At 41.0% G+C, this 24,526-nt stretch overlaps 2 protein-coding genes across 2 annotated transcripts; one reads left to right on the top strand and one right to left on the bottom strand.

Annotated features, from left to right (window-relative positions):
- Nucleotides 1-2,027: 2,027 nt before the first annotated feature.
- On the bottom strand, nt 2,028-3,678 carry ZNF891 (zinc finger protein 891). Its single transcript, XM_054594003.1, has 2 exons — nt 2,912-3,678; nt 2,028-2,318 (listed from the first exon to the last, which is right to left on the bottom strand). The coding sequence occupies exons 1-2, from the start codon at nt 3,676-3,678 to the stop codon at nt 2,246-2,248; spliced, it is 840 nt and encodes a 279-aa protein (XP_054449978.1). The 3' UTR covers nt 2,028-2,245.
- Nucleotides 3,679-8,438: 4,760 nt separating this feature from the next.
- ZNF10 (zinc finger protein 10) lies at nt 8,439-23,225 on the top strand. Its single transcript, XM_054594194.1, has 5 exons — nt 8,439-8,465; nt 17,325-17,414; nt 18,954-19,080; nt 19,445-19,540; nt 21,694-23,225. Exons 2-5 carry the CDS (start codon nt 17,382-17,384, stop codon nt 23,139-23,141), a joined length of 1,704 nt encoding a protein of 567 aa, XP_054450169.1. The 5' UTR covers nt 8,439-8,465; nt 17,325-17,381; the 3' UTR covers nt 23,142-23,225.
- The last annotated feature ends 1,301 nt before the right edge of the window (nt 23,226-24,526 follow it).

Genomic DNA, 24,526 nt, shown 5'->3' with positions numbered 1-24,526 from the left:
TTCAGGCATCTGCCCTGACCAGGAATTGAACCTGCGACCCTTTGGTTTGCAGGCCAGTGCTCAACCCACTGAGCCACACCAGCCACGGCTGACAATACATATTTTAATAAGAGCATGTTCATACTTTAATATTTTGTAATTTTACTTAAAAAGTATATGTTAACTATATCCTACATATCTGTAAATATAATTACATTTTTTTAAAAAAACTTTAGTTTTAGAGACACAGGGAGGGAGAATGAGAGGGAGAGAAACATCCATGTAAGAGAAAAACAGCAATTGGTTGCCTCTTTTATGCATCCAGAACCCGCAACATAAGCACATGCCCTGACTGGGAATTGAATTGGAGATCTTTCAGTTTGTGGGACAACACCCAAGCAACGGAGCTACACTGGTCAGGACAATATGTAATTACATTGTAATGACTGCATTATATTCCACTTTAGGATTAGCTGCTGTTGGGAATTTAGGAATTTTCCAGTTTTTCACTAGAGCATGAAATTGAGATGACTGGTGTTACTTACACATGCATGAATTAAAGAGGTTTTGTTTTTCTTTTAATTTTATAAAAGCTCAGAAAATAACTGCTTTGGACATATATTGCTTACCTGTCACCTGGAAAGGTTGCATTTCTGCTTCCATCAGTAGCCTAAAGGAAAACGTTGCCCCGCCACCAATACCAGATCATTTCACTCTTTTGAATATAATACAGTGTAGCCGCATATGAACACTGACGTAACAAAGGAAGCTATATGAGCTTGTAACCAGGGAAGGGAAGAGGAGTGAGAGAGAGAATAATAAACATTTAACTGCAGTTCTCTAGTCAGTCTTAGTTTCCGTGTGCCTGTCATGGTAGAGTGTCTTTCTATGCCAAGTGTGATTCTAATGCTTAGGAAAAAAATTTTTATTCTGTGCCATTTTTGCCTTATTTTAAGTTAAGCCACTACTGAAATAATAATAAAAAAAAAGTTAAATGTGTACATGAATTCCTACTATGGGCTAACTACTGGGAGTAAAACAATGAACAATGTCGACCTAGTTCCCACATTACTAAAGCTCGTATTTGTGAGGGGAAGATACATAATTAGACAACACTGTGAAAGTGTGAAAAGTTTTATTCAAACAATTATAAATCATCGTTAAGGATGACTAGGCCTGGGTAAGGTCCAGAGAGACTGACAAGATGCAGTAGCAAGGGATATGGTCTGAAAAGATAGGTAGGTAACAGTTTGAGCATGAAAGGCCTTGTTACAAAATTTTACCTTAAAGGAGGAAAAAGGCAGGGGAGGATTTAAAAGCGAAATGTAAGCAGATTAGTACCTGGGATTACTCTGGGAGCAGTGTGAAGAACAGATGAAAGGAAAGCAAGAAATATAAATAATATTGATCACTGCAGTATTGCTTGTCATTAGAAAAGTTCTGTAGGAGGAATGGATTAATTAAAGTATGGTATATCCATATAATTAAACACTAAGTGGTTATTAAGAATGAAATATATACATGTGCCTGACATACATTTTCAAAAGATAAGGAATGATGTGACAATTTTTATAAAATGATATATTTGTAAGTGCAAAGAATACAATCTATAACAATTTTTGTAAAATGATATACTTGTATGTACATAGAATCCAGTCTTAAAATACACAGTCATCTACAATATTAAAATTCAAAGGCAGTAGAATCTTAGGACTTCCCTTCTCTTGTGTAGAGCAGAGGCGTTTTACATTTTTTTCATATGCATGTATTAGTTTCATAATTAAGAAACATTGAGAATAATGAATAAAAAATAATAAAAGGATACTGTAGAAGTTGCATAGGAAATATACTGGAACAAAATAAGATTCAAGTCTGAGAACCCAGTCATGAGGCTGTTACAATAAAATCCAGTGTGCTGGGTGAGACAGCCTGAGTCTGCAGCTGTTGGCCTGCCAAGATTTTGTAGGCCAAAACTTGCACATAAATTCCAATCCCCAACCAAAGAGAGCATGACCCCCCTTTCCAAGTATCATTTAAGATAATCTCACACAAAGACTACATTTGTATATCGAACATAAAATATTCAACTCTACATGCGTTTGGATCTGCAGTCTTTTATTTTTTTAAATGACATTACTGTATCTCATATACTGCTATTAAGAAAATCAATAAGCTTATTTTTCCCACATAAAAAGATGTCCAGATATAACAGTGCAGTGCTGGTACAACTATTTAAAGATGTCTTTGAGGAACCAGGATCTTTATTCTATTCCATCCTTAGGCCATAGTTGTCATTCTCATAGTCACAAGATGGTTCCTTCAGCGCTAGGAATGGAAAACTGAAAGGGAGAGAAATGGGGAAGGCAGAAAGGCATGGTGCAAAAGGTAAAAAGAAAAAACAGGTCTGTAGCTAGTGATACTCTCTATTTTTGATTAATCAGGAATGAGGGATATGGCTACACTTGGCTCTAAGAAGGCTGCGAAGTTTTGTAAATGGTCATACTGGTGCTAGGAGCCAACATGTCATCAGGAGGGAAGGATGAGCTTGTTTCATTGGCTACAGCAGTATCTGCCACAGCAGGCCAGAAAGCAACTTTCAAGGAAATACCAATAAAATACTATAGTCCAGTTACTTTAAATATAATGCAGTCAATTTAGAAATGAGTAAGAAGGTAACTGAACACCTTACTTCACATATTACAAACACATAATTCTAAACAGGTATGGATCAAAAAGTCCTAATAAATATTAGACAAGTAGAACTAAAACAAAATAAACTAACACAGGTCAGTAAGTGTTACACAGATAAAGGAGTTTTTAGAGAACTATAGATTGCCTTAAATGCTTGTTTTAAAGAACAAAGACTGAAATAGTGAAACTGCAGTCCACCCTAAGACAATGAAAAAGGCGACTCCACATTCAAAACACTTACAGGGATTCTCTCCCAGTATGAATTTTCTTGTGTATAATAAGTGAAGAACTCTGACTGAAGGCTTTTCCACACTGAATACATTCATAGGGTTTCTCTCCTGTGTGAGTTCTCACATGTCTCCTAAGGGAAGAAGAAACACTGAAGGTTTTCCTACATTCCTTACATTCATAGGGTTTCTCTCCAGTGTGAGTTCTCACATGCATTCTAAGGGAAGAGAGACCACTAAAAACTTTCCCACAGTCATTGCACTCATAAAGATTTTCTCCAGTGTGTATTTTCTTGTGAACTTTAAGATGAGAACTTGTATTAAAGGCTTTTCCACAGTCACTGCATTCATAGAGTCTCTCCCCAGTGTGTATTCTCTTGTGCACTATAAGGTATGAACTTGTTCCAAAAGACTTTCCACAATGATTACACTCATAAGGTTTTTCTCCAGTGTGAGTTCTCACGTGGGCCTTAAGAGATGTTTTTTGACTGAAAGCTTTCCCACACTGATGACATTCATAGGGTTTCTCACCAGTGTGAGTTCTTACATGTCTCTTTAGAGTTGAGGAATCAGTGAAGAATTTCCCACATTCTTTACATTCATACTGCTTCTCGCCCATGTGACTTCTTTTGTGCAAAATCAGATTAGAAGTCCTTTTGAAGGCTTTTCCACAGTGATTACATTCATGTTTCTCTCCAGTAGAAGACTGCTCCTGTTGCTTAAGGGGTGAATGATGACAAAAGGTTTTGTTTTTATTACATTCATAGGAATTTTCCACCATATGAAAATCATGATGTACAGGAAGCATATTATGTTTGAAGCACATACCATGTTTGGAGCACATGTACTCTTTTTGTACTGTTTCAGTTCTTTCAAGATTCCTGGGAACTCCGTCATATTCATGACTTTCACAGATCTTCTCATTCACAGAGTTTTCCTCATAATTGTTTAGTATTGACTTACGTTTCAAACACTCAATAGCTAAGTAACATTTATGGCAATGTTTGCTGATGGAAACTTTCTTTAAAAAAGCAAGTTGTGATCTAAGCTTACAGTTTTCTTCTAATTCATGACAGCCATAGAATCTCTCTTGATATGCTGTTTTCTTTTGGGTAAATGTCTTTTGCTTCACATTACCATCTGTGATCTTGTGCTGTTTTTTGATCTTAGGGCATTCCCAATCTTCTATCAATGTGGAAGACCAATCATCCATTGTGAATCTTACTGTTTTACCATTGGATGTTTTTTCCCCCAAAATATTCTGCTTTGGAGTAGACTCTTTGGTTTTAATTTGAATCTCCCAATCTAGATAGGTGCCTTTGAGAATTCTCCTTCTCAAAGTTCCTATCTCTTCTTGACCCAACTGGGAGATCACAGAAGGCTCACATAATTGATATGCCACTGAGGTGAGATTTACGTAGTTTTCCAACATTACATCTCTGTACATACTTCTCTGAGTGGAGTCTAGCATCATCCACTCCTCCCGCGTGAACTCCACAGCCACATCTTTAAAGGTCACAGGTCCCTGTAACCAGGTTGCTGGAAATCCAGCCACCATCCTTTCCTCCTCAGTATTTCTCACATAGAAACAGGCACAGTCCTGCCCTGACCAGCATGAGTCAGCTGGTTGGAGCATCCTCCCATAACCAAAGGGTTGCAGGTTCGATTCCCAGTCAGGACACATACCTGGATTGCAGGTTCAATCTCTGATTCGGGTGTGTATGGGAGGCAACCGATAGATGTTCCTCTCTCACATTGATGTTTCTCTCTCTCCCTTCTCTTTCTCTCTCTCTAAAAGCAATGAAAAAAAAAGTCCTGATGTGAGGATAAAAAAAATTAAGAAAGAGTTCTGTGCAGTCAAAATCCACAGGGGGCATAGGTCAATAGCTGCCACTTTGAGAGTCTGAAAGTAACATAGTGTAGAGAAATTAGGATTATTTCTTTTCGTGTTTCTCTGATCTGGCCAAGGTGAGGATGCATTTCACTGAGCATCTTCCCTGTAGGTAAAGAGGCAGTTTCAGTTAAAAGAGAAACATGGAAACAGGTCCCCACTGGAGGAAAAGCCAAAAAAATAAAAAGTATGCCCTCCCCCGACTTCCCAGTAAGGTCTGACCATCTTAAATCTTTCTTTACTGGGATGGTAATGACATGTAATCTGGTAATCCTTGGCCACCTTCCAAAACCATCATCTTGGTTGTTTATACTGGCTTCTCCTGCAGACTACTTCTCAGTCCAGGGTGGAAGGAGCATGCAGTATTAAAAAAGAAATTAAAGCTAAAAAGAACCTGTCAAAAAAAGACATGGTTGTTTAATTAAATTTCATGCATACATTGCTATTTTTTAATGGAAAAATAATTTTCCTGCTTAAAACTGTTGTAGGTACATTTATTTATTCTACATATAACTTGGTTTACCTGAATAGCCTCACATATGATTAGTAGCACTGATGATATGGCTGCCCCTTACTTAGGAATTTTACTGGAGATGTTAAAGGTAGATACACGACTTTGAAACAACCATTCATTTGATTATGTACCTCCATTTAATCTCTCCAAAATCCATATTTCCTTATGATAAATTAGTCTATGTAAAACTCGAAGAGGATCAACAAAGAAGCATGAACTATGTTCCAAGCTTTGGGAGTGAGGCCTTAACAATATTAGATTGTATAGAACTTTCCTGAATAATTTTTATAATAGCTTTAACCTAAAAAACAAAACGACACCGCGTGAATACGAAAGACGAATGACTGCTTGGGGACTTTAGGGGTCACAGCAAATCATTCAGTAATTTGTTACACTAGTATTTATACAGGTCTCACTTTTTGAAGATTAGATGGTAACCTTCAAATGCAAGCCTCCTACCTCAGTATTATACTTCAACAGAGTTCAATTTTAATGGACAAAATTCTAGAATTGGCACTTTAATTTAGACAGGTAGGGTGTATGTCCCTAAACCAGAAACATAACTGTGTCTTCAGTGTCTATCATATAGAAATGGATTTGTCTGAACTAGGATTATAATCCTGGAAAAAAAGAAGTTTCCAGGAAATAGGAGCTCCAACACAGAGATGAGGGAACACTGAGAGTAAAGGGAAGTCTCAATATGCTAGTGAGCTGCATGCATAAAGAATAACCCATCAGTCTAGATCAGCCATTTTCAACCAGTGTGTGGCGCACTCTGCTCCAAGAATTTTTAGAAGTCCATTGTGCAATGGAGCCACTATGCTGCAAGAATTTTTAAAACATGCAACACCTGACTGTTTAACAGGGGCACTGACCTCTTTTCCTTAAAAAAAAAAAAAAAAGTGTTAAGAGCCAACACAATAGACATCCGGTGTGAATGAATCAAAATTATACCTATTTTTTTGTGAGGCCAAAAATATATTTTTTGGTGTTGCACAGAATCTTAATAAATAGTGTATGTGTACCATGTGATGAGAAGATTGAAAAATCGCTGGTCCATATAGTAGGAGAACATGCATTCAGGAGAAGAGAAAAATGACTAAGATTGTATTATGGATTTTTACCTTGAGAAAAAAGGAATTGAAAGGCATTTTACATAGGCTGCCACTGAAAAGAAACAGGGGCCTCCTGTTTTTATTATGAAACTTATATTAGACTTAAAAAAATGAAAATACACATTTTTTGGAAAGCAAATTACAGAGAAAATAAGCAATCATCAAGAATTAGAAAAATAGCAACAAAATAAAATTTAAAAATATACAATAGTTAGAGAACAGAAAACTGAAATACAAAGATATAAGACAAAACCAGAAGACATCACAAAAAATAACCCAAATCTGCCGCTTTGAAAAGATTTAACAGAGTTATATATATTGCAGGACAAATCAAGAATAAAAAAGATGGTCCAGATAAATATTACACTCAAGCTAAAATTATAGCAGTGATTTTTAAGTATCACTAAAAAGCACTCATTTAAAAAATTACTATAAAAATAGCATAAACAATTGTATGCAAACTTAAAAATTCAGATCATATGAATAACGGTCTGCAAAAACTTCAGCGTCCAAAATTGACTCAGTAAGAACTACAAAACCTAAAGCAATCAACTACTGGGGAAAAAAAATGGAATCAGAAGTAAAGTATTTACCCCTACAGATTTTTAACCAAGCTTTAAGGAAAAATATTTTACAGAATAGAAGAAAAAAGCTGTTCTTCCCAAATTACTGAGACTTGTAAAATCTTTACAGTACAAATAGTACAAAGAAAGATTAAAGTGCAATTTTAATTCTGCACACTGAAAAAGCCCCAAGTAAAGTATTAATGAATATGGCAGAGTATTAAAGTAATGCTGTAACCCACTGAGGCAGGGACTGACCAAGAATATAACAATGGTTGAAAAGCAGAACTATTATTGCTACTATAATGTGATAGTATAATGAACACTCTTGTATCCATCACTATTTAACAGACCTGGAAATGACATATTGTTTGTAAGTATTTCAGAATTCACCTGTGGATGATAAGAACCCTTCAGGAATCATAACCAGGATATTATCACACCTACTAAACTAGTAATAATTCCTTAATATACAAATGATATAGGCAGTGTTAAATTTTTTATCTCATGTTTTAAAAAAAAATTTCCTTAGGCTCACAGTCCACCTAAGGTTCATACAATTTTTTAATACAATTTTAAGTCTCTTAATTTAAGGTTTGCTTTACAGAAATTATATTCTGTGACGCATCCCGTTAACAGGCTGAGGGACTACGACCTCCAGGGAAGCTCCTGGGTAAAGAAAGAAGGTCCCCAGGACCCGCCGGCTCTGCTCCCTTCACTGTCAGTAAAGAGTCGAACCTGCTCCGCAACCGGGACCCAGCGGCTCCCCGGACGCGTTCCCGCCCCCCGGGGAAGCGCCTTACCCCGGAGAAGGCCGCCCTGGGACCGCATCCCGCACCCCGGCACTTGGCTTCAGGCCTTTTCAGCCCCCGTTTCCCCGGCTGCTTTCCGGGCAGGGCCTTTCCTGCTCACAGCAGAACTTGGGTGACGGCTCCCCATGGCCCCTCTCACTCGCCGCGTCTCCTCAGGGTCCACTGGCTCCACCGCGCTCACCTGTCACCTGAGGACCTGCCTCTCAGCGTCAGAACTGCGGGGCCTCCGCGAGAAAGGCCTGGAGAGCAGCGCTGGGCGGGCGGCGGCACCCTGAGGCCGCCCGGGGGAATGGCCGGGCTCGGAGGTCTCGCGAGGGCCGAGACTACATTTCCCAGGAGCCCTCGCTCCTCCTCGCGGAGGGATTCTGGGCTTTGCGTCACGGCCTCGGTTCTTGGCTGAGGGGCCAGCGCTGTGAGGAAGGCGAAGTGTGCGCGAGAGGCTCGGATGGTTCGTGCGTGGACGGGCCGGCGTGGGCTTGAGGAGTCTGGGCGCGCGTGCGCGAGGGACGGGGACACGCGACGAGGCGCCGGGGGGCCGCGGAGAGCCCTCCTGGCTCGGCCGTCACGCCTGTTCTGCGGAGCCGCCCCCGGAGACAGGGCTCTCATTGAAGAGCCGTAGCTGTCGCCGTCGTGACAGGATTGCTCCCTGTCGACCTTCCAGGTCTTCTCGCAGGTACGCGCAGGTGCCGGGTGCGTGTGTGCCTCGTATTCGGACACGTATGGACCCGTGTGGTGAGACCGCGGTTTCTGAGCCTCGTCGTGCTGGGGAGACGTGATTTCATCGGCGAACAGTTTTTCTTCTTAACGGGGATTTTTTTTACCGCTCGCGTGAGTGACTTCTTCCCCGGACGGTACTTCTGGATGTTTTTCGTAGTGTTCATAGAAACGCGTGTGAGGAATAAGGACAGTACCCTGTGGTGACCTTGAGCCCGGTATTCTCGGCCGTGCAAAGGGAGGCGGTTCCGCGGTCGCGGCCCCACGCCCCGCCGGGACCGGCGGTGTGAAGGGTCGTGCTGCGGCCGGTCGCGCTCCTCCTGTTTGCTGGGGTGGGGGATTCTTCTCCGTCCGTTTCTGGGAGGCCCCCGCGTGCTCACGCTGGTTTTCGCAGATGCGTGCTGCTGGGTTCCGCCCGGGGTGCTGGGGAGCAGAGGGCTGGGTCGGTCTCGCTCGCTGCGACGTCCGTCTTACTCGCTAAAATGCCCGTCTGAGCGGCGCTTGCTGTGCTTAAGATCGGACGCGTTTGTGTGTGGCCCTCACGCAGAACTTAAACGTCGGCAGCTCCCGGCTGCCTGTTCTTCGTGGTCTTTGCTGTTTGTTTTGCTTTCTAACTCAAGTCGATTAGCCGGTGGTGTGTATGTGTCTCACCCAGTTTTATTTTTCAGAGACAGTTGAATTTACTATAACTTTATTTCCTTTCGATACTGGAGTTATTGACTAGAGATGACGTGTGCCACCCACCGTCTAATAGGAACGTCGAAGGCGCATCTCGTAGGACTGTCAGGAGTCCATAGGTCCCACCCAGAGTGCATGGGAAGATGAAGAACTGCAATTCCGTGTGTACTTGAGTAGCAGAATATACTGTTTAAAAAAGGGGGGAGTAAACGGGGAGGCAGGGTGTTACCAGAGTGCCTTCCGACACGCGTCAGTCAGGTTGGCGAGAGACCTGTCTGCCCGAGAGACACTTTTTAAAGAAGACTTGACTTACGTGCTTTTTAGAGAGAGGGGAAGGGAGGCAGAAAGAGAGGGAGGGAAACACCGAAATGAAATGCGGGAGAACCGCCAGCTGGTTGCCCCTCACGGGCCCCCTCACGGGCCGCAGCCGGAAACCCGGGCAGGCGCCCTGACCAGGAGCGGCCCGGTGACCTTTCGGGCGGACGCTCAGCCACGCCGGCCAGGGCACGCGCTTCCTGTAAAGCCACCTCAGCACCGCACTGACCTTGCCCTGTGACCTAGGTATCGCCTAATCGACCCGCCTCTGTCCCAGTAAAATTTTCCCCTGTCTTGTGAAGCATCCGGGATGGTTAATTGCCTTTTCTGCCTTTCCTTGAAAGCTGTTCACCGGTTCTTTCATTTCTTCTCTCAACACAAATATTTTGAACTTTTAGTGTGTGCCAGCCACAGGGCAAGAATTGGAGATACATACCCGAAATTAAATGAGAATGTGTCTGTTTATCAGTGTTTCATATAAAAAGTGTCTCAAAATTCTGGTTAGGACAGCACAGTATTTACAAAGAATCAAGGACTGTCTGAAAGAGAGATTACAGAATTATCCTTATTAGTTAATGAACTGCATCTCTAACGTGTACGATCAGTTAACATCAAGGAGTTTTCAGTAAAGTGAGTGAAAAGGAAATGTATAGGTTATCAGATTCTTTACTGTCTTCAACAAGTTAGCACATACCTTTGTAAAAGATAGTCTATTCGCAATTGGCAGAAATAACCGAGTATTAACTAGAAATATGCCTGAACTATGAGAAAACTTTAAAACCTTAATAGATATAAAATAAAAATAAAGGATGAATAGAAATAATGACTGCTGTTTATAGATTAAATTCAATTATCAAGAAAATATAACTGGACAGTGGCTGACGTGGCTCAGTTGGTTGGAGTATCCTCCTGTAAACTGAAAGGTCCCGGTTCCGTCCTGAGTCAGGGCACATGACTAGGTTGCGGGTCCTGTCCCTGGCGGGAGTGCATAGGAGAGGCAACCAATCAATATTTCTCACATCGATGTTTCTCTTCCATCTCCCTCCCTTCCTTTCTCTCTAAAATTAGTGAGCATGTCCTTGGGTGAGGATTAAAAAAAAAGAAGAAGAAAAAAATGTAACTGGGATTTTTAAAGAGAACCCCTATGCACTTTGCTTTTTTCTTTTTATCTTCAACTTCTTAAAATGTTTTGGAAGTGGCTCATTTCTTCGTAATTTAGTGAGAAAACATTCTTGTTAAAGGAGAAATACTCCTAGAAAATATGGGTTGTCTTGGTTTTCTTCACATAATTCATGCACTGAAAGATTCGTTTAAAAAACATTTTAGGTTTTAAGTAATATGTTTATGTTAAGGAGAAAGAAGTGTCATGTTGTATTGGGTTGGCCAAAAAGCACCTAGTTGTCTTTAACTTCATTCAAAACAATTTTTGTTAGATTGTATTGTGATAGCTATCATATTAGTCTGTGTTAAAATAAACTTCACAAGATTGGTGGATTTTTGTGTAGCCATTTTAATATTGAAGATGGAAAAAGACATATAACATTTTCAGCATATTATGTTTCATTATTTCAAGAAAGGTAAAAACACAACTGAAACAAAAAAAATTTGTGCAGCGTATGGAGAAGATGCTGTGACTGATTTAATGTGTCAAAAGTGGTTTGCGAAATAACTTGGTACTATTAAAATTTTGGCCAAATAATTCTTTACTGTGGGGCTGTCTTATGCATTGGAAGATGTTTAGTATCACTCTTGGCATCTGCCCACTAGAAGCCAATAGCGGGAGATAGCCAACATACTCAAAATATCCAAATCAATAAAGTTATTTGTGAAAAGAAAAATGTGTCTTTTATTTTATGGAAAAACTAAACAGACTTTTTGGCCAACCCAATATGTGCCTGTGGCTTAGAACCAACACCACATGCATCATTTTTGCCTCCTCCACACAATACCTCTCTGCTGTGTTATCCTTGCCTTTTCTGTTCAACATTTTATTATGAAAACTTTTGAACATATAGTTAAATTAAAAGGATTTTACAGTGAATAATTCTTGAGCCCCTCTTCTACACTCTATTACTATTTTACTGTAAATATATTAACATATATTTATTTGTCCCTTTATTAATCAGTCCATCTTTTTTCCTAATGCATTTCAAAGTAAATTGCAGACATCAGTGTACTTACCCTAAGTACTTCAGGATGCATGTATGTTATTAACTAGAATTTAATATTTGTTTAGCTTTTTCTTTTTATGTAAAATTCACATAAAATGAATTATAGAAAATGAAAGTGTACATTTGCTGAGTTTTCAGAGATGCATCATCTTTCCTTTTGTATTTTTACATATGTCTTTGCCATCTCTGCTGGCCCGAGTCCTAACTGTGTGGCTGCTGGGTTCTTTGCTGATCATTTCTTGTCTTTTGCAGATGCCAAATACTCATGAAGTTATTCAGAGTATAAACAGGTCCTGTTCTGTTTATTAAGAATCATGTACTCCAGCCCTGGCTGGTGTGGCTCCGTGGATTGAGTGCTGGCCTGTGAACCAAAGGGTTGCCGGTTCGATTCCCAGTCAGGGCACATGCCTGGGTTGCAGGCCAGGTCCCTAATAGGGGGCATGTGAGAGGCAACCACACAGTCTATTCGCAATTGGCACACAGTGATGTTTCTCCCCTCTCTCCTTCCTGTCCCCTCTCTCTAAAAATAAATAAATAAAATATTTAAAGAAGAAAAAGAAGAAGCATGTCCTCTAGCCCTGGCTGGTGTGGCTGAGTGGACTGAGTGCTGAACTGCAAAGCCAAAGGTCACAGGTTCAATTCCCAGTCAAGGCAAATGCCCGGGTTGCGGGCCAGGTCTCCAGTAGGGGGTGTGCGAGAGACAGCTACACATTGATGCTTATCTCCTTTCTCCCTTCCCCTCTCCAAAAATAAATAAATAAATAAAATCTTAAAAAAGAAGCATGTACTCCATATATTTGAGTGAGAAACTGTCTACAACTGGGCCCTGACTGTCTCTGGGCCCTGGCCCTCACGTGTTGGGTCTTCAAACAGACCTGAAGGCAGACATCTTGGGAAAAGACACATTTTCATTGTGGTGCTCAGTGAGTATTCGACAAATGCCAGAGTGAACAAATCAAAGTGTAAAGCACTATGCTAGCCTGTTTTGAGATTTAAAATGAGATTATCCTAGTTTTCTTAGGGGAGGCTGATAAGTAAATAGTGGTGGCCTGAGGCAGAGTGTCAAAGTGCTGGGAGCACTGAAAACTCTGTGCTGACTGCAATTTTCAACCTGTGTGCCACAAAAATTTTCATAACATGCAATATCTGACTATTGAGTCAGGAGCACTGACCTCTTTTCCCTTAGATTGTCATCTAAAAAAATGACAACAACTCTGACTTGGTCAATTTTCCTGTCAGTCCTGGGACACCAGCAGAATTTTAATCAAGGAGTGAAACTTGCGTTTCATAGAGATGACGCTGATGTAGATTATGGGAGTGGGAGAGACAGAAGGCAGAGGAGCCAAGTTCCATGTCTAAGTCAAGAATTCTGAGGGCTTGACCCAAGGCCATAGCAGTGTAATCCAAAGTAACATGGGAGAGTATACTGATTGGTTGTTAAAGAGGACAAGGTCCAGAAAGACACTAGCATTGCTGAGTCACTAGATGTCACATTTTTTTTTCCAGAAGGAATGCATTTTGTAGGGAGGGTCTTCTAGAATGGGAAAGGAATTACTCCAGGAGGGGGTAAGGTTAGCAATAATCAGATTTCAAAGTCACTGGAAGTGTTCGTAACTGACCAGTTGGAGTCAGTCTTTATCCTCCTTCACATTGTTAGAACTATTTTTGCAGAAAGTTTCAGATAGCACTTTTGATCCTTTTGGCAGGCATACTCTCCACAGGCCTTTCTGCCCGTGCCATGGTAAAGCTGGCTCCCGCCGTAGTGGGATCTGAACAAGCTACCTTTTTTTTTGACAACTCATACTGCTCAGCTTCATATTGTCTGCTTGGTTTAGCTGATGTCTTGTGCAGCATCAGTTTTTTTAAAGGTTTATTTTTTATTCTCAAGAGAGAGGGGGAGCAACAGAGAAACATCGATGTAAGAGAGAAACAGAAATTGTTTGCCTCCTGCACGCACCCCAACCAGGGATTGAACCCACAACCCAGGCATGTGCCCTGATTGGAAATCAAACTGGAGATCTTTCGGTGTACAGGACGATGCTGCAACCAACTGAACCATACCAGCTGGGGCTTGGTGGGGGTGGGGGGGCATCATTTATTTATTTAAGGGATTAAAGTCTTTCAAAACTGTTGACATAAATAGCAAAATCATTTTATTACCTCCATTCATGTGGAAAATAGTGAAATACCAATAATCTCTCTCTAGATCACTGATTTATTATACAAGGATATAACCCAGAAACAGCCAGATGGAAGCGATTCATAGGGCCAGGTGTATGGGAGGGGCACAGAGCCTTCATGCCCTCTCTAGGGCACCACCCTCCTGATTTCCACATCGTCACCAACTGGAAGCTCCCAGGTGGTTTCTTAGTTAACAAATAATCCTCACCACGTGTGTGGCAGTGTTCTGTGTGTTTTGTACATATTGACTTACTCAATTATCATAACTCTTATAAGGTAGGCACTATTTTATCCCCATTGTGAAGATGAAAACACTGAGATACAGACAGGTTAAGAAACCACCTTGTAGGTAATAGAGCAGGTTTTTGAAACCATGCCATCTCGCCTCACAATCCATGCTGTTAGCCATAGTTAGAACTGTGCATTTGAGGTTAGGGAATGAGGTTGGGTTAGAAGACAGAGTTGTCTTTTCATTCCAGACAAAACACTTGGTTCCACTGTGTACCTTGCAGTGGGATAGACAGTGGGGACAAAGCAAGATGTGCTGTGTCCTGAGAGTGTCCTGGGGCGTGCTGAAAATCGAGACCAGAAAAGACTGAGGATGCAACTAATACTAAACGACTGAGGATTTAAGCAAATCATGATTTTTGAAATCATTAGGAAAGACTAAGAAGTGCCAAGGAGGAAAACTAGGTGAGGGAGGAAGTAAAGTAAAAAAAGAGCTTCAAGAACAATTGAGAGGCCACCAGTACCCTCTGTAACAGGGGCCATTGGTGGGACTTGTTCACCGGCATGGGGGCATAAACCATAGTGCTTCTATTTATGTAAATGTGCATGTAACTGAAGTGGAAAGCATTCACATCTTCAGAAGACCAAGGGGCAAATCATATAAAGAAAACAAAATACAAAAACTACAAATGTAGACATAGCAAAAGTATTCAAACACATTAATCAAAATATGGAAATTTATAGTCTAAATTTAAAACAAGTTAAAAATATAATGTTTATAGACTTCTGCTTCTGGCCAAGATGGAATAACAGGGAGTGGATTTACCTTCTTTCCCAAACAACCCAACAACAACAAAAAGACAAAGTACATGAAACAATTGTTTGAAGACGCTGGGTGTCAGACAATGCAGGACAATAATTCCTGTGAGATGGAAAACCAATGAGGTAAGCCCTCTGGTCACCCCAGTTTGTTGCCTTGAGAGGGTTTTCAGGTTACAGCAGAGGACAGAGAAACTGGCATGGAGCCAAACAGTCTGCCTGTGTCAAGGATGTGGAGCTGAGAATCTGGGGAGATCGAAGCAGCTAGAGTTCAAAGGACAGATACCAGAGAGGGGAGATCTTAAGTTATCAGAACACAAGTCACCACACATGTGTAAAGGAACGACCTGAGGACAGTGAAACAATCCCCTGAAGGATGAGAGGAAATAGTACCCGGCATTCACATGGGTAATATTGCCTGTCGCTACTGGCCAGACAGGAAAACTCTTCTAATCCCCAGAGTATCATTGTGAATGAGCTTTATCTGTAATGCACTGAAAGGAAAAGTAACTGTCTACATCAAATCCTATAGTCAGCAAAAATATATTTCAACAAAAAAGGTAAATCAGTATACAGAATGGGAGAAAATATTTAGAAATCACATGTATCTGATAAGGGTTTCACATCCACCATGTAGAAAGAACTAGTACTTATCAACAAAAAGACATATGACCCAATTTAAAAATAGGCAAAGAACTTGAACAGACATTTCTCTAAAGATCATACAAATAACTAGAAAGCACATGAAAGTAATGCAAATTAAAACCACAAGGAGATATCACTTAACAACTGCTAGGATGGCTGTAATAATTTAAAAAATGGAATAACAACACATAGGCAAGCTGTGGAAAACTTGGAATCCTTGTACATTGCTGGTGTGATTGTAAAATGATGCAGCCATAATTGAAAAGTTTGGTGGGTCCTTAAAAATCTAAACAAAAAAATTTACCATGTGACATAGGAATTCCGTTCCTAGGTATATGCCCAAAGGAATTGAAAGCCCAGACTCCAGCAGATTCTTGTGTGCCAGTATTCGTTGTAGCATTAATCACAATAACCAGTAGATGGAAACAACCCAGATAAATGGATAAACAAAAGGTGGTGGTTCTGTACAATGGAATGTAATTGAGCCGTCAAAAGGAATGAACTTCTTATACATGCTACATCAACGATTAACCTTGAGACATGTTAAGTAAAATAAGCCAAACACAAAAGCACAAATATTGTATGCTCTACTTACAGGATATATTTAGTATGGGCAAATTTTTAGAAACAAAGTACAATAGACAAGAAGTTATCGGGGTTTGAGGGGAGAGAGGAATATTGCTCAATGTTTAGGAATTTCTGTTTGGGGTGAGGAAAAAAACTTTGTAATTAGCAGTGATGGCTGTACAACATTATGAAAGTAATGTCACTGAATTATACACAGCAGTGGTTAAAATGGCATATTTGGTTGTATATATTTCACCATAATTTTAGATTAATATAATATACCAAAAACCAATGATTTTGTACACTTTGGTTGAATCATATGATATGTGAGTCATGTCTGAATAAAGCTGTTTTAAAAAGATACAAAGGCAAAATAAAGACATTATCAGATTTACAAAAGCTGAAACAATTTATTACCTGCAGACACATATTACAAGATATGTTAAAAGATGTCATTTAGGGAGAAAGGAAATGAAACCAAGTAGAAATCATTATCTACCAGAAAGAATGACAGGCAGTGCCAAGTACTTAAGTAAATGTATATTTATTTCTTAATAGGTAGGTAAGTACCCATAAAAGAATTGGCCAGGTATTAGCTGACTATCGCTGTGTGACAAATTTAGCAGCTTCAAACAGCACCCAATTACTAGCGCTCAGCTCTGTAGGTGGAAGTCTGAAGCACTGTGTGGGTTTTCTGCTCAGATACCCAACAGCTGGTACCAGGTGTTAGTTGGTCTAAGTTCTCACCTGGAGGGTGTGGGGGAGCATCCACGCTCGCTCGAGTTTCTTCATGACTATGGGACTGAGGTCCTTGTTTCCTTGCTGGCTGTCTGCTGGGTGCCGCACCTCTTGCCACATGGCACATTCCACCTTTGGGCCAGCAATGCGCATCGCATGTTTCTTGTTCTTCAAATCACTTCTGCACTTGTCTAAGCTGTAAAGTGAGGGTGTTTGATCAGGTCAGGTTTTGGGTATTATTTGATTTCCTCAGAAAGGAGAATTTGTAGCAGTAGAACAGTTTCATTCCAGATGAAATTTGGCTTTGAACTCTGGAGGTGAAGGGGAAAAAGGCAATCTGCATAGCTCTCCCTTCCTCCTCATGGGAGCTTTGGAATCTCTAAGGTTCCTCTGTGTGGTAAGAGGGAGGCTAGGCTGAGGATTTGTGAAACATCCCAGCCACAGCAAACTTACTTCAGGTTTCTTTCTTTTCCCAGCTTTGCCTTCTCGGATCTGTCATTGCTCGGGAAAGCATCGCCAAGAACGCGGAGGTCATGGAAGCCAAGGCCCTGACTGCCCAGTCCCCAGTACGTCGAGCACTGCCTTTCTTTGTTTTCCAACTGAAAATCTCTTTGCTTAGGTTCTGAAGTTGCCTACAACTTCATAAATTGTGTTTCAGACTCTCTCCTCTAGGAAACTAGCACCATTTTGTTTTATTGTTAGAAGTAGTTTTTATTTCCTTTTATATCAAAGAAACGAGTTTATCAGTAATGTGGGCAGGAATCAAGTGAGGTGATATTGAGGAGTGAAACCCTTTGTGTCCACACTAAAGAACTGAGCCCATAGCAGGTTTCTGCTCCAAAGAGGGTGAAAGAGCTGAGTGTTGGTCCCTGCAGGGCTTCTCTAACCCCTGGCTGTCCTGGGTGTGGTTCTGGCTGTGTGAACTCCTCCCTGTGTGGGGGAAGGCGTTCTGGAGGAACTCGGGGACAAGTAACATAATTATCAAGGGGCGACTGCAACCCAGGCAGAAAGAGCTCCAAGAAGGGTGGAGCCTCTGGCCTGAGAGACTGGATTAGGGGCAGGGCTCCCTGCACCCCAGTCAGCTTCTTCCCTTCAGGGTTCCTCACCTGTCCCCTCAACATACAGGGAAAACCCTACCAGCAAGTGATGCAGGCTCTGTCTCAACTGTCCTGCATGGTTTGAAGGATTTAAGAGAAAACTAGCTTACTATATTTACCATTTTTGTTCTCCTTTACTCTTGAGATTTAAAGTTTCTGTCTGGTATTATTTCCCTTCGGCCTGAAGGAAGTACCTGTTGCATGTCTTTTAGAGCAGGTCTGCTGGTGACAAATGCTATTAGGTTTACTTCATTTGAGAATGTATTTTGCATCATTCTTCATAGATATTTTCATTGGACATAGAAATTCTGGCCTGACAGTTTTCTTTCAGCATTAAAAAAAAATGTTATTTTACTTCTGACCTTCTTGGCCTTTGATAAGAAATCCTCAGTCATTAAAGTAGGCTTTTCCCCCCGCATATGCAAGCATCAGTTCTTTTCGATGTAGCATTATAATAAAGGCCTTGCTTCTTTGTCTATTTTTGGTCAAATTGTTTTGCTGCTATAAAAATATAATATCTTCTCCATTTTTACGTCTATAAATGTTTAGAGAAAATGTTTTAGATAATTATTTTGGGTCATAAAACATGGTTAGGTTGGCCTCTTAGCATTAAGTTACTCTGAACTCAAGGCTGTTCCCCCCCTTTTCCTGCCTTGAATTATGTTCTGTATTTCACATAATATAAATGTAGATGAACTTTCGGTTTCTGGTTCTCTTTGCTATAACTGTTTGTAGTAAACTTGATTTAAATAAAAGTGCTTCTGACAGTTTCTAAACCTAAAGCATAACAGAACTGGCTTTAGGACTGTAGTCACCTAATATACCTAATAGCTGTTCCTCTAGGGCTTGGCCAACATCCACAATACGTACTGCTGACTCGGGTAAATTCTGGCCCGTCTTCTTTCCCTGCGCCAGCATTGTCTGCCTCATCTGTCTTTCTGTCAGTATTCAGGGAAGGGAGGGCAGCAATACACACCAGGCCTACTGCGAACTTTTTTCGTGTTGCAGACACTGGTGACCTTCAAGGATATACTTGTGAACTTCACCAGGGAGGAATGGAAGCTCCTGGACGCTGCTCAGCAGATCATGTACAAAGACGTGATGCTGGAGAACTACAAGAATCTGGTGTCCTTGGGTAAGGCTAACCTCTGTTTTCAGAGATGCACTCCCTGCGGTGATTTTGGTTCTTCATCGATGAAAAGGTGTGGAGACCCTGAAGCATGTATCAGAGTGTGAGCTTTGGTTCACGGACCTAATTTCTTTGGGGCATAGAACAGAGTTTTTATACTCCTGCTTTTGTGGGGGGGAAAATAGTTTTTATTTGTTGAATTTGTAAAAAGACCCATTTTTCTGCCTCTGTAGCCTCACCTTCTCTGTTCTTCAGAGTTCCCCAGGGATTTGAAGGGTATAGGGGTTCAGGTTACATCTGGGATGCTTCTCTGTGTCCACCTCAGAGCTCCCCAACTCTTGCCCAGTTCTTTATCTTTCACTGTGAGCAGGACATCAGCTTCTCAAGCCAGATGTGATCCTCCAGTTGGAGAAGGGGGAAGAGCCATGGCTGGCGGAGAGAGGGATTCGCCAAGACACCCGTCCAGGTGAGGACCAGAGAAGAGGCCTTGTGGGCAGTAGCCTCAATGATCCATTGGGCCAGCGTCCCTGGAGGTAGTGATCACTGGTCTCATTTCTGAGAAGCCTCACTTTATTTACCCTCTCCTTCCCCTCTGCTAGCCTTTCTGTAGTCTTGGCGTTTGCATTCAAAGACGATGGTGTCTTACTTCTTTATTAAAATTACCTTTGTCTTGATGTGCTTGGTTTTGATCTCTGCTCAGCACCACCAACTCCAGCACCCGCATTCTCTCATTTTCACAGAATCCATTATTCTCTTTGCCTATCTTTTCCCTTTCACGTGTTCCCTGCCCATAGCCTCTGTGTGGGCTCTGCAGTGGGACTCCAGCCCTGGCCCCTGTCCTGAGTTGTCTCTGCCACTTAGGAAACTGTGGCAGGGCTCTCCTGTTCCCGCTGCTTCGCTCTCCTTCTCCAGAACCACTGCTCTCACACACCTGTGTTCTCACCCCACGCTAGTACTTTATTTAATGTTTTTTCAATTTATAACTATCTTATTTTAGTCTTAACATGTAAAATGCAAATCATTATTGGATTCTTAACGTCACTTCTTTTCCCAGCTTCCCTGTGTATAGAAAGTCAGCCTTTTAGTTCAACAAATAGAAAGTAGTCTTTTGTTTTCCTCTTTTATTCTCTGTAAATGATCTTTTCCCTGCTTTTTATTTCTGAGTTCAACACTCATCATTTTTCTCCTCATACCTCTTGAGTGTTGCTTGTCTGAGTCATGCTGCTACTAGCTGACTTTGCATGCACAGGACAGCTGGGACACTTTCCAGTGAGTCCTGTAGCTTTCTAGAGTTGTGGAGCATTGCAAGCCCAGAGCAGCCTGTAGGTGTTTCTTTATGAAACCTCATCTACACACCTGGGTGTCCCTTCATCTCAGGCTTTGAGTGTGATGTACATAAAGTTTGTCAGTCTCAGTTATCCTGTAAGTTTCACCTCAAATCTTCTCTCTGTGAAACATTGTAACTTCTCATTAAGTACAGGTCTCTGCTTTTTCCTAGCCCCCACTTTGGTTAAGTCTACAGCAGATGCTTGATTGACATCATTTCGTTCCACATTGTTTCATGACAATGTTGATGAGATGCCGCAGAATGTAACTCTTATTTATATCAGTTAGCCTCCAGTGAAAATGGTTTTGTTATTTGTCATTTTGCCTAAAGTTGCAGAACCTATGATGATGTTGAGGACTTAACTGTGCTTTTAAATATCATAGACGCTTTTTGACTTCTTTTTTTCATTTGGTCTTATAAGTGATTGTACCAAATTTCTGTCTTCAGGGCAGGTCTTTCAAAACACTGGTAAGAACTTGGTCCGCTGTTCTCAGCTGCAGCCATGTCTGCAACACTAAAGGTCTGTTGATAAGTATCCCAAAATAATTGGCTAGATTCAGCAGTTTAGATTTTTATTGAGAGATTGTTGTCAAAAGGAAAACTAAAATTCCACATGCTTAAACACATGTAATACCTATAATATTGCACAGGAAATACTACTGTTCTCAGGTTACAGATAAGCAAAATGATTTTTGTAAAGTTTATTCACTTGTTGAAATCCAGCACTAGTTGCAGAAAACTGAGGTTAGCACCTATGTCAGGGTAGCTTCTGTGCGGTGGCTCCTCCAGCCAGCCACCTGGCCCTCTGAGGCTCACCGTGTTGGTCGTCTGGGCATTGCACTGTAGTGCTCTTGTTATGTAGATAAGAGGCATTGCCTGACATGGCTGCATTCGTAGCTCAGGAATATTAAACTGGTTGTAGTGTGAAAAAGGCATGTCGGGGGGTGCCTGGCAACACGAAGTCACTTAGGTTTTTAATGTCATTAATAGTCGTATTATAAAAAGGCAGTGCAGCCTTTCCTGTGGGATTTCTTTTATTACCCCCTTTCCACTAAATATCCCAACCCTCTGTCATACCCAGCCCTGCGGCTTCTCCTTCCTCTCTTTGCTCCTCTTCTGTGCTGTGTTGCCCAGTGCATTTCCTGTTTGCTGCTGTGTTCTTCTCTATCAGGGTTGTAGAACCGTGTCTGAAAGCACCTCTACCTGGCTTTCATACTTGGTCTCCACATATACCCCACCATTTTAATGTTAATACTTTTTTTAGTTATGCAAGCCTTTTTCATTTCTTTCAGATTGGGACACTGCAGTTGAAATTAAGTCAATTCCCACTAAGAGCATTTCTAAAAATAAGCAATCCTGTGACATTAAAATGGAAGGAATGGCAAAGAGTGATCTCTGGTATCTCTCATTAGAAGAAGTGTGGAAATGTGAAGGCGCGTTGGACAAGTATCAAGAAAACCAGGAGAGACATTTGAGGCAAGTGGCATTCACTCAAAAGAAAGTACTTACTCCAGAGAGAGTCAGTGAAAATGGTAAATTTGGGGCAAACTGTCTCCTTCCTGCTCAACTAGTACTGACAGAATATTTCCATAAACATGACTCACATGCTAAAAGTTTAAAAGATGATTTAGTTTTTAGTGGTCATCAGGAAAGCTATGTAAGTAACAATAGTGAATGTGGCCAACCCTTCTGTCGGAACATTCACCTTATTCAGTTTGCAAGGACTCAAACAGGAGAGAAATCCTACAAATGCCCTGATAGTGGTAACTCTCATAGTCATGGCACATCCCATGGTATATCGAAGGGTATACATAGAGAGAAACCCTATGAATGTAAGGAATGTGGAAAATTTTTCAGCTGGCGTTCTAATCTTACTAGGCACCGGCTTATTCATACTGGAGAAAAACCCTATGAATGTAAAGAATGTGGAAAATCTTTCAGCCGGAGTTCCCACCTCATTGGACATCAGAAGACTCACACTGGTGAGGAACCCTATGAATGTAAAGAATGCGGAAAATCCTTCAGCTGGTTCTCTCACCTTGTCACCCATCAGAGAACCCATACGGGAGACAAACTGTACACGTGTAATCAGTGTGGGAAATCTTTTGTTCATAGCTCCAGGCTTATTAGGCACCAGAGGACTCATACTGGTGAGAAACCTTATGAATGTTCTGAATGTGGGAAATCTTTCAGACAGAGCACACATCTCATTCTGCATCAGCGAACTCACGTTCGAGTGCGGCCCTATGCGTGCAACGAATGTGGGAAGTCTTACAGCCAGAGATCTCACCTTGTTGTGCATCATAGAACTCACACTGGACTGAAACCCTTTGAGTGCAAAGACTGTGGAAAGTGCTTCAGTCGAAGTTCTCACCTTTTCTCACACCAGAGAACCCACACTGGAGAGAAACCATATGAATGCCATGATTGTGGAAAATCCTTCAGCCAGAGTTCTGCCCTCATTGTGCATCAGAGAATTCATACTGGAGAGAAACCATATGAATGTTGTCAGTGTGGGAAAGCCTTCATTCGGAAGAATGACCTTATTAAGCATCAGAGGATCCATACTGGAGCAGAGACCTATAAATGTAACCGTTGTGGAATCCTCTTCAGCCAGACCTCTCCACGTATAGTCCATCAAATTGCTCACACTGGAGAGCAGTTCCTAACGTGTAATCGGTGTGGGACAGCGCTTGTCAACAACCCAAACCTTATTAGATACCAGGCAAATACATATTAGAGTAAATACTTATTAATATAATGATTGTAAAATTTTGCATAAAGAACAGTAACTTTATTTAGCTTTGGAGAACTGGAGAGGAGCTGTACAGATGTAATCCATGTGGAAATGCTTTCAGTCGTGTTGTTACTCTTTTGTGTGCTAGACACTTGGTCTTGGAAGGGGGGGAACCCCACAGATTTCACTTTAGTACACAAATACATATTTAGAGTCTCTCCTTTCCACAAACTGCTATGTAAGTAATTGGCCTGGAAGCATTGTTGATCAAGCTCTTGAATGCTAAAATCTGAGAAGGCACCGTTAAGTAGGTGAGTTTTTGAGAGATGATTCAGCTTTCTTACCTTCTTCAAAAAAGTAAATACATAATGATGATGCTGCTTCAAAAAGATAAATGAGAGTTGTTGCTGAGAAGAATAATTGATAGTTACTGTAACAAAAGATGGAAAATAATATTCCAGTGAATTAATATGCCATTTTTACTCTCTTCTCAGACACTTAATGTTGTTTAGTCTGTTCTATGTGTCTGATGTAACCACATTTTGGTTAGCTAGGAAAATGAAAATGCTTATAATGGAAAAGCAACAGTTAGTAGTAGTAGTACCCACTTAAAAATATATTAGCATGTGAAAGAGAATTGAAAAAGTAGGGATAGTCTTCTCATTGGCAGTGATTTGGAGTTTGAGCATTTGGTCTAGAGGTATAGTTTGTGAACATTAAAAAAAAGAAAAAGTAGGGATAAATGAATAGAATTGATTTGTTAGATAATGGGATAATGAGTGAGTTTTATAGTTTATTTGGTGTTAACTGTAGTACTTTTTTGAAGGCATTTTTAAATATTAAAAAAGGATATCTAGTTTCTCTATTCCACCATGAAGGAAGTTTGTGAAGCATCTTAGCAAACTTTGCCATTAATTCCAAGTTATTTTATGTCATAGAGTTGTTTTGAACAGTACTAAACAACTAAAGTCTCCTGTGAATTTGAAAATAGTGATTCTCTGGAAATTGGGACCTAGAGGAATTTTGGGTATTACGAACACACCACGAAGGGTCTCCATTTGAGTGGGAGCAGGTAACTGGGTAATACTTGGAGCAAGTATGTTCAGGATATAAACCCAGCACTACACAAAAGCACCTTCCTTCCAAATAACCTTTTGGTTTTATCATGAACACGTGGGCCATGGCCAGTGTGGCTCAGTTGGTTGGGCCTCGTACTGCAAACCAAGTGGTCACATGTTCAATCCCCTGTCAGAGCACATGGCTAGCTTGCAGGTTCAGTCCCTGGTTGAGGTGCCTATGAAAAGGAAACGATCAATGTTTCTCTCTCACATTGATGTTGCTATGCCTCACTTTCTTCCTCTCTTCCCCTCTTTCTAAAATTAATAAGC

Source organism: Pteronotus mesoamericanus, unplaced genomic scaffold (genome assembly GCF_021234165.1).
Source record: "Pteronotus mesoamericanus isolate MK-2021 breed Mesoamerican mustached bat unplaced genomic scaffold, CSHL_Meso_final scaffold_507, whole genome shotgun sequence".
Classification (NCBI taxonomy): domain Eukaryota; kingdom Metazoa; phylum Chordata; class Mammalia; order Chiroptera; family Mormoopidae; genus Pteronotus; species Pteronotus mesoamericanus.
Note: the sequence above shows the minus strand (reverse complement) of the source record. Positions and strands in the feature narration are given on the sequence as shown.